The following is a 12,732-nucleotide window of genomic DNA, read 5'->3' on the forward strand; positions in this document are numbered from 1 at the left end:
AATGTGACTTATACTTTAAGTTATATTTCATGTATATATTGGTAGGATGTTTGTGAGTGGTTTTAGTTCTATAGGAGTTGTATTGTAGATTCTATCTTCTAGAAGATCATTTAAGTTTTTAAACAGTCAAATTTTAGTAATCACCATGTCAAATTTCAGTAATCAACATGCTCCTATTAGCATTCTTTATCTTTGTATCTCACTCTCTTTATGTTCCCAGAACTATAGACCTATCTTTGTCTCTCTCTTGTCTCTCTCACCTCTCTCTACCCTCTCTACCTTTCATTCCCTCCTTACCCTCATTTCTATCCCTGACTCCCTCCTAAGTCTCTCTTCTTCTATCTTCCTCTTATTGTTTCTCTCTCATCCCTCTCCATTCTTTTGATCACTACCTATCCCTTCTATCCTCTCTCTCCCCATATCTAGGTCTCTCCCTCCTCTCTTTACCCCTCTACATCTCCCTCCCTATATCATTACCCACCTCTCTCTCCCCCTCTAGGTCTGTCAACAATCTATTTTTCCACTCTCTAGTTCTCTCCCTCCCCCTTTACCCCTATCCATTTATGAAATCTCTCCTCTTCTCTCTCTCCCCTCACCTATATAACTCCTCCTTCCCCAAATCTATCACTCTCTCCATGTCTACTTCTCCATCCATCACCTCCTACTCCTCTCATTTTTCTTCTCTCTCCTCCTCTCCCTCCTTCCCCTCTCTAGGTCTCTCCCTTTCTCTCTTCCCCTCTCCCTCTCTATCTCCATCACCTAATCTCTATTATATCTCTTTGTTGTCTTGATCATCACCTATCTGTTGTACCCTCTCTCTCCCCTCTCTAGGTTTCTCCCTTCCTTCCTCTCCATCTATCTACCTCTACATATAGGCCTCATTGCTCAACTCTCCCTATCTCACTCCTCTCTTTCTATCTAGATCTCTCACCTATCTATATGTCCCCTCTATAGTTATCTCCCTCCCTCTCTACCTCTTGTCCCCCCCCCTTAACCATATCCCTTTATAAACTTCTTCCTTCTCTTCTCTCTCTCCCTTAACTTCTTTACCTCCTTCTTCCATATATCTCTCACTCCCTCCATGTCTACCTCTCCATCCATCCCCTCTTTCTCCTCTGTTTGGTCTTTTGTCTCTCCTCTCCTACCTCGCGTCCCTCTCTAATTATCTCCCTCCCTTTCTTCCCCTCTCCCTATCTATCTCCCCATATATACATACCCCCATATCTATCTCTTGCCCTACTCTATATTATTCTCTCTTCCTCTCATATTATCTCTCTTTATTGTCTAGGCCATCACCTCTCTCTTCCCTCTCCAGGTTTCTCCCTTCCTTCATCTCCACCTATCTACCTCTACATCCATATGTCATTACCCACCTCTCTCTATCTCCCTCTATCTATCGCAATCCTGTCTCTCACCATCTAGGTCTCACATCTCTCTTTACCCAAGTTCTCTCACCTATTTATATGGCCCCTCTCTAGTTTTATCCCTCTCTCAACCTCTATATCTCTCCCCTTTACCCCTATCTATTTTTGAACTCTCTCCTTTTCTCTCTCTCTCCCCTCACCTCTTTATCTTCTCCTTCCCTAGGTATTTAAATCCTTCCATGTCTACCTCTTCTTCAACTCCCTCTTAATCCTCTCTCTCTTGATTCTTTCATCTATCCTCTTATCCCTCACTCTCCTTTCTAGGTATCTTCTCCCTTTGTTCCCCTCCTCTTTATCTCCCTCTCCATCCTTACCCCTATCTCTCTCCATTATATATATCATCAACTTTCCATCACACCCTCTCTCCCCCTCTCTAGGTTTCTCCCTCTTTCCTTCTCCACCTGTCTATGTCTCCATCCATATCTCATTACCAACCTTTCTATATCCCCCTTCATCTATCTCACCCCTCTCTCTCTCTATTTATGTATCTCACCTCTCTTTCCCTCTAGGTATCTTATTACATTGGTGTAATTTAGAATTAGGGTTAATTAAGATAATAAAATGAGTAATAATTCAAATAAACCAAATACATTGAAAGAGGATTGAACCCAATAGATCTAGCCAAAATCCAAATAATAAAAGGGAAGAGATTTTGATTGTATTTATTACTTTAGAATTATTATATCCTCTTTCTTAGTTGAATTTGGAATGTAGTTGTGAAATTAGGGTAAAATGAGGGATATTTTGAGGTAAATTAATGAATACAAAATGCTACAAATGTCCCATAGAGCCACATACTTGGATTTAGGAAAAATAATTGATTCAAAACGTGTTCTCAAAAGTTCAGCCTAATTTTTTGGGACTAGGTAGCACAAATTCGCCCTGGTCCTCTTAAATTTTCCTCCATAGAAAGCTAAACTTGGTCATCACTTCTGACTCTGTTGGAATTCCTTGTACAACTCTTGAACCTATTTCCTGCACACAGAAAGAGAGGGAGAGATGTCGTGGATAGGAGTTTGCCTAAGTCAAACCTTGATTTAGGAAGTAACCTTGAATGAAATAATTCAAATACTAAAATAACTTTTAAGGAGATATGCCTTAGATCTATAATTGTTGATGATTATGTAATGCTCTTTGAATGTAAACATAAATTTTAAATGTAATGGCATGAAAAGCACATGAATATAAAAATCCCAATCACACACACATGCTTGTATGAATACTAATTTAACTTTTCTTGACAATGATTGAGTGATGAATATATAGCCTTGAATCTTTGAAGATGCTTAATGATGAATGTTTCATAGATGCACAAATATTATAGATATGTTATTGATGTCAAAATGAATTAATAGGATGTCTTTATATAGGGCTCACAAGGTAAATTACCAATTAGGCCAATCTCCAATGATCATGTGTAGCCATAGGGACCAAAAGCCATTGAGGAGATAAAGGCCCTACTGTATTTCAAATTGGGGCTGTTCAAGGGGGAGTGGGGCATTTTGGGGTGCCCTTGTCCAAACCAGGGTGCACCATGCTCTAGTCCTCCAATAAATGGGACCAATACAAAGAGAAATGGGAGAGGTACCTCCAAGATGAGGCCAACCAAATACTATTCATGACATCAAAGTTGGAGAATAGGGTCAAATAAAACCTAGTGGGGGACCAGAGATAGGACAAGATAAACTAGGAGCACAAGCATGAGGTGTAAATTGGACCGGTTAAAATTCATGATGCTACACTTATATCTCTATCTAACCCCTCTCTATTTTTCTCCCTCCCTCTCCACCTCTCTCTATCTCATATCTCATATCTCGATTAAGACTTAGAGTTTAGGGTTTATAATTGATGATGTATAGTTGGAGTTTCACTTCCTTATTGCCTCCTTTCCTCTCTACCTTGACTTTCCCCCTTAAGCCCTCTCTATCCTTGTATCTCTCCCTCTCTTATTGTTTCTCTTCCCCAATCTCTCTTCATTCTCTTGATCACTAACTTTCCCTCCCACCCTCTCTCTCTCCTCCCCTCTATAAGTCTCTCCATCCCTCCTTTACCTCTCTACCTCTCCATACCTATCTAATTATCCACTTCTCTCTCTCTCTCTCTCTCTCTCTCTCTCTCTCTCTCTCTCTCTCTCTCTCTCTCTCTCTCTCTCTTCTTGAACTTCTCCATCATTTTCTTCTCTTTCTCCCTTACTTATCTACCTCTCTCATCTTTAGGTCTCTTGTTCCATGTCTACCTCTCCATCACCCCCTCCCTTAGCCCTCTCTTTCTCTTTGTTCTCTCTCCCTCCTCTTCTATCCCCCTCTATTTATCTCACCCCTCTCTTCACATCTAGGTATCTCACCTCTCTATCCTCCTCTAGGTCTCTCACTTCTCTATATGCACCCTCTCTAGTTCTCTCCTTCCCCCCTTACCACTCACCTTTTATGAATTCTCGTATTTACTTCTCTCTCTTCTCTCACCTCTCTTATCTACTTCTCTAGGTCTGTTACTCCCTCCACCCTATTCCCTACAACTTATGCCCTAAAGAATCTATATACCCTAAACCCTATACTAGATAGATAGAAAAAGAGAGAAATGGATGAAGGGAGAAGAAGACATGGAAGGACCAAGGGACCTAGGGAAGGAGGAGATAGATAAGTGAAGGAAGAGAGCATGAGTGTATGTGAGGGATAGAGTTCATAAAAGGAGAGGGGTAAGGGGGGACGAGCAAGATACCTATAGGGGGAGAGAGAGGTGAGAGACCTAGATGGCGAGAGAACATTGAGATAGATAGAGGGGGATAAAGAGAGGTGGGTAATGATATCAAGATGGAAAAATAGAAAGGGGGAGAGGGAGGAAGGGAGAAACCTAAATAGTAGAGAGAGTGGTTGTTAGGAATTGCATGCAAAAAATATCAAATATATGAAGATAAATATTAACATAGAAATAATAACAGTGAAGAGACAATATTTAACATGGTCCACCCAATCTCGGGCTACATCCACCAAACAGAGAGTCCAATATTATTATCCAGTAAATCAAAACCAATTACAACCAAAAATCCCTTGCAACTCAATACCACTGAAAAATGCTATAAAATTCTCTATAGAAAACCCCTAACCCTAACCCAAACCCCCGTCAAAAAATATGGGAGGAAACCACGCCGATAGAAGTAGGAAAAATTTAACCTCTTGAGTGTGATTAGGCTACACATAACAATAGAGGTTGGGAGGGAGAGGTGATTACTTGGACAATAGAAAGAAAGAGAATACGAAAGGGAGATATAAAAAGAGAGAGTTGGGTAAGGAGATAGATATGGAGGTAAGGAGGGAGGGGGGATGGAGAGGGAGAGAGGAAGAAAGGAAGGGAGTGGCCTAGAGAGGGGAGATATAGGTGAGAGAGACGAGAGAGAGAGAGGAAGATAGAGAGATAGAGAGAAGTATCAATACGACTAGTACCCTCAATACTTTGTATGTGAAACCTTACATACCATCAATCTTGTACCCTATACCCTAAACCTTATATCCTACAACTTATTATCTAAATCCTATACAAGGGAGGGAGAGGTGATGACCTAGAGAGAGGAGGGATAAAGAATAGGAGGGAGGGATTAATAAAGAAAAAGGGAGAGCAAATGAAGGAGGGAGAGATGGGTAGAGAGTGACTAAGAGACCTAGAGAAGGAAGAGGTAGAGAGGTGAAGGAGAGAGAGAGAAAAAAATAAGAGAGATAAGTTCGCAAAGAAAGAAAGAGGGGTAAGGAGGTGGAGAGGAATGAACTAGAGAGGAGAGAGATATAGAGGTGAGATGAAGCAACTTGGAAATTCTAAAAATGCAATATGCCAATATGTTATGAATGAAAATAAGCAAGGTGAAGTGAAAGAAACCATTATCTGACACATGATTGTGATAAATATAAGTAAAAATCAATGTAATCATATGTGAAATGACAAATAAATCAGATCTATTAAGTGTCATTATGAATGTCTAAGATCATATCTGAAAAATAAAAGTTACAAATTATGCAAACTCACAAATCAAATTAACCAAAATAAATTAGGGTTTTTAATGAATTTAATGTCTCAATTTATGTAATTTGATTAAAAATAAGATCTATGAATGTAAATTTAAAGATTAAAATGCTCACAAATCATATTTGAGAACACAAATCAGAAATAAGGGTGTTAGGAGTCGAGTTCACCAAAATGTAATGGGTGAAAATTAGGGTTTCACCATTATATGTAGTAAAACCACTAATTTTGCTTAAAAGACCATTACATTAAAAGGAGGGTCCTAATAGATCTAGGCTTAATCCCTCCTAAGAAGAAGAGAGATCTGAAATACTAATTAGGTTCACCTTTGTTAGGGTTTTGACTCCCTCTTTCTAAATTGAATTGTGAAAATGCTAAAATTAGGTTAAATAAGTGAATATTGAAGAGATAAACAGTGAGCTGATGTCATCGCATGGAGATACAAACCTGGATCTGGTCTAAGGGATATGATTCAAATTTGCTCCCCAAAATTTGGCCTAAAATAGCAAGACCATGGTGGTGGTTGTGTTGGTCCTAAATTTTTGTTGTCCAAAGGGGAACCTATTCGTCTTTGTAAATCTTGTCATTTCTCCCAAATGTAGCTTTGTACTTGTTCCTACATAGTGAAAAGGGAGAAAATTGTTGAGAATAGGGGTTTGCCTATGTCAAACTCTGGTTTAGGAATTAACCTTGAATGAAATAATGCATATTCTAAAATAAATATTGGAAGGATATACCTCGGATCTACAATTGTTGATGATGATGCTTTGTTCTTTGAATGCAATCACATATATTGTATGAAATGGCATACATATGACAAAACCCTAATCACACACACATGATTGCATATGAATGAGATGTAGTTTTGGTCCACAATGTTTGAATGATGAATATGCATCCTTGAAGATCTTTGAAAACGCTTGATAATGAATGCTTCACAAATGCAAGGATGCTAGGATATGTCAACTTATGATGCTTATATTGGATAGATGAAATTAGGTTGATCAAATATCTTTATATAGGGTATCTAGGTAAATCATCGACTAGGCTGATCTCCAACGGTCATGCAAAGCCACAAAGATAAATTCACGTCAGAGGGATAGGACCCCTACCCTAATTCAAATTTGGGCCCCATTGAGAGGAACCATGGCACTGGGCGCCATGGTCCTTTTGCAGAAGGGACCAAAATGAAGCCTCAAGGAGAGGGTTAACCGACAAGGGAATCCATCAGTGGGTGTTCATTGTACTAGAATTGGAGAATGGGCACAAAATGGACCTAGACAAGTGATGAGGATAGGACATGCTAAATTAGGGGTACAAATACAAGGTATAAATTGGCCCGATGACAATTTATAACGCTACACATCATACATGTCTTTATACCACCTCAGTTTTCTACAATCAAGGTATTTCACTCTACCTCTACTATTGTAATCTATAGTAGTAAATCATATTCTTGACCTACACACAGAACTTCACTTACAAATACATCTTTGTTGGAGAAATAATGCAACTCTTTCATACCCATAATTTCCTCTTTTCTTCTCTTTTCCATACTCAAGGTCTCATAAAGCCTCAAAAGAAATATTCAAAACCCTTAGGTTCTACACATGTAAACTACCTCACTCTATAAGCTGTTTATAAATCCTCAACACTCAGGTTCTTTTACAAATTACCTCACACTACACAATTTTTTTACAAATTCAAGAACCTCTGCTCAAATTCCTGAGGTAGCTCCTCTTGCAACTTGCACATACATTTGCAAGAAAAATCCACAAACAAAACCCTCAGGTCTTGGTGCAAACTGCCTCCATCAATGCTTCTTCTTGCACACTCAAAAACTCCTATGATACCATTGATGTAGGGTGCTCCCCTAATACTCAATGTAACATACATGAGTAGCTTAGAGATGAAAAGAAAATGCTAGAATGTCAACAAGGCAAAACTCTTATTTTCTATTCAAATACTCCTAAAAACATGCAAATACATAGAAATATGAAATTATAGTGCATTATAGCCTCATAGGCATGTATAAGAATAAAAAACCTAATATATTTAAATGAGTTACATAAGCAAGAGAAGCTACAAGGGAAAATTGTCTCCTTCAACTGTATCTTCTACTCTTCAGTATACCCCCACTGCCAATTCAAGACCTCCATTTGAAGAGATAATGAGAGGGAAAACAACTATGGGTTTCTAAAACCAAGGGTATAATACCACACAAAAATCCTATTCCCAAGAGAGAAGTTGAGTTTTAACTTAGAAAAATTGCAAATAATGCTAATTTTGATAGCACATGGACTCCTACCACCCATGCCAAGATGGATAAAATGCAATAAAGCTAAAAAAAATAGCATTTAATACTTCATAAAGAAATTTCCATCCCACCTCCACCAACATTCTAAATCAAGAGTCAGTTATGACACTACATAACTCCACTTAGGACTCGAAAATAGAAATTACCACGCCACTAATTCATGGGCACCCATTTTGAACGTCAAGCATTAAGAAAAGATACTAGGAGAAATGACAAGTTGTAACTCCAAATTTCCATGCCATGAAAGACATATGTGAATCGTTTTCCCTTAAAATTCCCTCCAGAATAAATTTAAATTATAATAAGGTTGCAACAATATAGAGTGAGAAAAATATTTGGCTTTTATTACATAAATTATTCTCCTACAATATTTATTCATAAATATTTGTACAAAAGTTGAACTAATTATTTTTGGTGATGCAAGATTATCCTTACACCATGGATGCTCTACATCACAAACAAACATATGTTAACTCATCTAATATTTTTAGTGCAAACCCTCAATTTATTTTAATTTGGCATACTTGATCCTAGAAAACTAGTACAAACCTTCTCTTCTTGTTGATACCCGACCATAAGAACTTCTTTTGGACCTAGTTTATCCTTTCACCTTGATAAACAAGAATTTTAGGAAGACAAAGATAATAGGTAGGGATGCTTTGGAGGTAGGAATTAAGAAGTAATTTGCCAGCATGACTTAACAACTTACCTTTCCACCCTACTAGTTTATTTTGTGTTTTTTCAATGTTGAAGAACACTTTTCTTCTTTCATATATAGGTAAACACATGAGTAATGACATTTCTTATGCTTTTTAAATGTATATATTTTTTAATTTATGCATTGTAAATTGTTGTATGCATTCATGTAAATATATTTCTTTAATAAGTTCTTTTGTGATTGTTTATAGTGGTTTGGATGTGGGAAACGATGGAGATGCAATTAGAGTAAAAACTCTAATATTAAAATGGTAAAACATAGCTTTTGAATGTTGTAAACATTACCACTCACCATTTTATCCAATAGATACTATTGCAAATGTAATGATATCTAATATGGATAAATATTAGGGATTGAGGTATACTTGGTCTATTTTGGTCTAAAAAGGTGTCAATGTAGGAGATACTACAATATCAAGAAGTGTTTCTATACTGAATAATTTTAAAGGTGTCATTACAACATTTTTTAAACAAAAGAGTTGAATGTAAATAATACACTAGAAAAAAGTGCTAAATACACAATTTTTATCTCTACATTTAGTTTTGTCTCTATTGATAACAATATTGATTGATATTAATAATATTTATGTATCTCAAAACTTATGTATTTTTATCTTTCATTTTTAATTATGTAATATTACATTTTTATGACCCATTATAATAAATATAAAAAAATTATACTCTAAACTTATTATAATAACTTATAATAAAAATAATATTTTATTATCTTTATCAAATTAAATTTTTATTAGTAACTCAATTTTTTAATATCATTTGTTATCAATAATTTAAATTTAACTTATCGCTTATTATTAAATTAATTAATTTTTATTTATTTAATTTAAATTAAATATTTTTATATTGATATATAATAGAAATGATAATGTAACATTTTACGTATAGTTTAAACTTGTATACTAGCCTTAAATATTTTACTAATTTTTTTTTAGGTACTTGCAGCTTGATATTGAGGACTTCGGAAGGCTAAAACAAGACATAGAAAACAACAACTATACTTTAAGGTAAAACATAAATAAATATTATTTGAAATCTTGAAGCTACAATTTATTGCAAGTAAATAGTTTTTTGAAAACCAAGAATTTATTCGTTGCCTTCTAATAGGCATATGGATGGAGAGGACCTTCAAGGGCTAACCATAAAAAATTTGCAAAGCCTAGAACAAATGTTGGAAGTTGGGTTGCATAGAATTCGATCAACAAAGGTATAATATTATTTTATATTATTATTATGGAATATAAAATGTTTCATATAAATAATCAATTAATTTTTACTAAACAAATAATTCGGTTTAAGAGAAAAAGTTGAGATAAATTATGTTATTTATAAAAGTTTATAATTAAAATTAATATTAAAAATATATTTAGTCTTTAGTTTGATGTCTATTTAACTGTAATATTTATGTTATCAGCTGATTTGTCAATGTGTTCGAAAATTAAAACATTCAAATACTTTTTTTAAACTACAATAATTATGTTTATTGTTGTGGTTCACTTTTATGATTATGAAGCTGGCCTCCTCCCCTACTAATTAAAACCTTGTAAGTGAATCTAAACTTTGTTATTTTTTGCTTAGAAATTATTTACTTCGATGTATACAACTTGTGTTTGAAAAGGGTGGTATTGATAGACATTGTTTAGGAGTTTCCTAGTCTAGGTTTGCTCTCCTCTTGTTGAACTTTAGTTACTATATCAACAATATGATATGATGATCAAAGATACTAAGTAATTATGCAATATACCTATAATGCTAATGTAATATTGGTGTCACATAATAATGGTTTGTTGTCTATAGATTCTTTGTTCTAGATATGTTTAATGATTCCTCTTAATTTCTAAATCTTAATATTGAATTAGGGTTTATCAATTTATAAAAAATCCTAATATTCAAAATTAAATATCTGCACTTTATTTGGATCATAATGACTAGTCAGAATGGGTCATATTTAAATGTTTAAATTTATAAGTTTAGGGGTCAATTTTGCACTCACATATCTAAATAAGGTTCATTCATTTATTTTTTAGAATCAATGGAGTCAATGAAACATTGAGAATGTGTTACTCCCATCTTTAAACTTTGAAGCTCGCCCTCTCTTGGCCAATTTCCAACCGTAGTCCAAAATATCAATTGCGGCCTTCTTTAATTTTTCAATTGGCTATAGCTCCTAATTGGTGAACCGCATAAAGTAGGAACTTGTATCCATAGTTCCTCAGTTCCCAAAGTTGTTGATTATTTGATTGTTCTCCAATATCCTTGACTCAAAATGGTTCTTGTTGCCCTTATAGTCAGGTGATCGGAGATTTTCATAACTCAAGAACCCATTGGCAAGGATGGTTTGAGGCTTCAAAAATCTCTCTATACCTCGACTAAAGAATCTATCCACCTCTCGAGGCATAGTCTTTTCAAGATATTTATGTGGAAGGTGCATTAATGGATAATGATGGTGAAGATGTATGGGTTATTGGCATAATTTCTGAGATAAGGTGGAAGGTGTATTTCTAATCTATCAATTATCTTATTGTTCTCCGACATCCTCGACTCAAAATGGTTCTTGTCACCCTTATAGTTGGTCGATCGGAGGTTTTTAGATTTCAAGAACCTGTCTGCAAGTATGGTTCGAGGCTTCAGAAATCACCCGATACCCTGACTAAGGAATCTATCCACCTCTCGAGGAACAGTCTTTTAAAGATATTATGCACATGGTACATTAATGGATGATTAGATCGTCAAGATGTATGGGTTATTGGCATGATTTTTGAGATAAGATGGAATTATTTTTACCACCAAAAATTAAATTAAATTAATGTTGCCTCAAAAAGAATATTAGTTAAAATGTGTGAATAGTACTGACACAATTTTTGAAAAAGAATGGTATGGAAAATCAATATCATTCGTTAATAAGACAAAGGTGGCAACATTTCTAGTTTCTTCCATTTTTATAAATTAAGCCAGAAAATGATTACTTGACAAGTTGGTGACCCTGTATAGGTAATTTTCATCTTTTGGAAAGGGATAGGCAGAGATTCACAATCCTCTCCTACAAAAAGGAAATTGTTATACTCAAAAAATTTCATCACCAAAACAGATTGACTCATAACATAGAAAGATTCGTCCTATAGTGAGTTTTCAACATAATGGTACCTCCAGGGGAGGGTCTCATTCTAGTTACGAAGCCATGCGAGAATATGATGGAAAGTCCACATGAAGATATTATTTGCAAGCTTATCGTTCTAGCCTAGGAATGCCACAACAACGACTGAGAATTCATGATGTTGACTATGTTGATTATGTTGAAAGCACTAGAATATTGAGAGGGAGGGTGTGTTAGAAGCAATCAAGAAGGAAGACTAAGAGGGGGGGCTGAATTTGTCTTTACCGGATCAAAGAAAATTAAACTCCAAAACGTAAACTGATAACCTATAGCAATAACAGATAAGCAAATTAACAACACAACACATAACACCAAGATTTTGACGTGGAAAACCTAGTTAAGGGAAAAACCACGGTGGGAACCTACCCAGAACAAGATGATACTCTGCAGTAGTATGTGAAAATATTACAATGGGGAATGCACATGCATTCAGGCACACTTTGTAGAGCTCACTACTCAAAAGATATATGCCCAGAAGGCTACAACCACCAAGGAAGTCTCATTGACTTACAATATGATTCAAACTATAATCCGGAAGGAATGAACTACAATGATAGCATCTACAAATGCCTGATGACAGTTCTGGTTAAGCACCGTTGTCTGCTCTGCAATACCAAACACACGACAACACTTCGCTAAATGATATATCCCTTGTTCACACATTTACCTCTCTCTGATAATGCAGACACACTACCAACACCTAAATTCTATAAGTATATCACTTATATATACAAATCATCACCCTTGATAACAAGGTCGACTAAACCCTCAACCCTCAACTCATAATTACAAAAATTACATTACACGATACAAAGAGTGATCACTGGACCAATATTATGATTTACATTACATAGCATGGACCTAATTCAAATTCCTAAATGATTACATCCACCGAAAATATTGCCAAGATCAACCACAACATGCTACACCACCAGAAATACTGCAAAACACGCAAATTATCACCGGTTCGTAGAAATCACCAAAAACTTGCACAACGATCAATGTGAATTGCCAAAACAAATAGGACACAACTAGGAAACACCATCAAGCACGTTAGAATCATCTAGAACAGTTGCACCAACACCTCTTTTCAA

The 12,732-nt window shown here is 35.6% G+C and overlaps 1 protein-coding gene across 5 annotated transcripts in view; it reads left to right on the plus strand.

Annotated features, from left to right (window-relative positions):
* The window catches only part of LOC131075949 (MADS-box protein JOINTLESS-like), a 93,948-nt gene that overhangs the window by 53,265 nt on the left and 27,951 nt on the right, over window positions 1-12,732 (plus strand). For all 5 annotated transcript variants that reach the window (XM_059211987.1, XM_059211986.1, XM_059211985.1 and 2 more), the window contains 2 exons: window positions 9,430-9,491; window positions 9,592-9,691. In XM_059211987.1, coding sequence (XP_059067970.1) covers window positions 9,430-9,491; window positions 9,592-9,691 — 162 coding nt within the window. The remainder of the gene's footprint in view (window positions 1-9,429; window positions 9,492-9,591; window positions 9,692-12,732) is intronic.

The sequence above is a fragment of the Cryptomeria japonica genome, chromosome 10 (assembly GCF_030272615.1).
Source record: "Cryptomeria japonica chromosome 10, Sugi_1.0, whole genome shotgun sequence".
NCBI classification, from domain to species: Eukaryota; Viridiplantae; Streptophyta; class Pinopsida; order Cupressales; family Cupressaceae; genus Cryptomeria; species Cryptomeria japonica.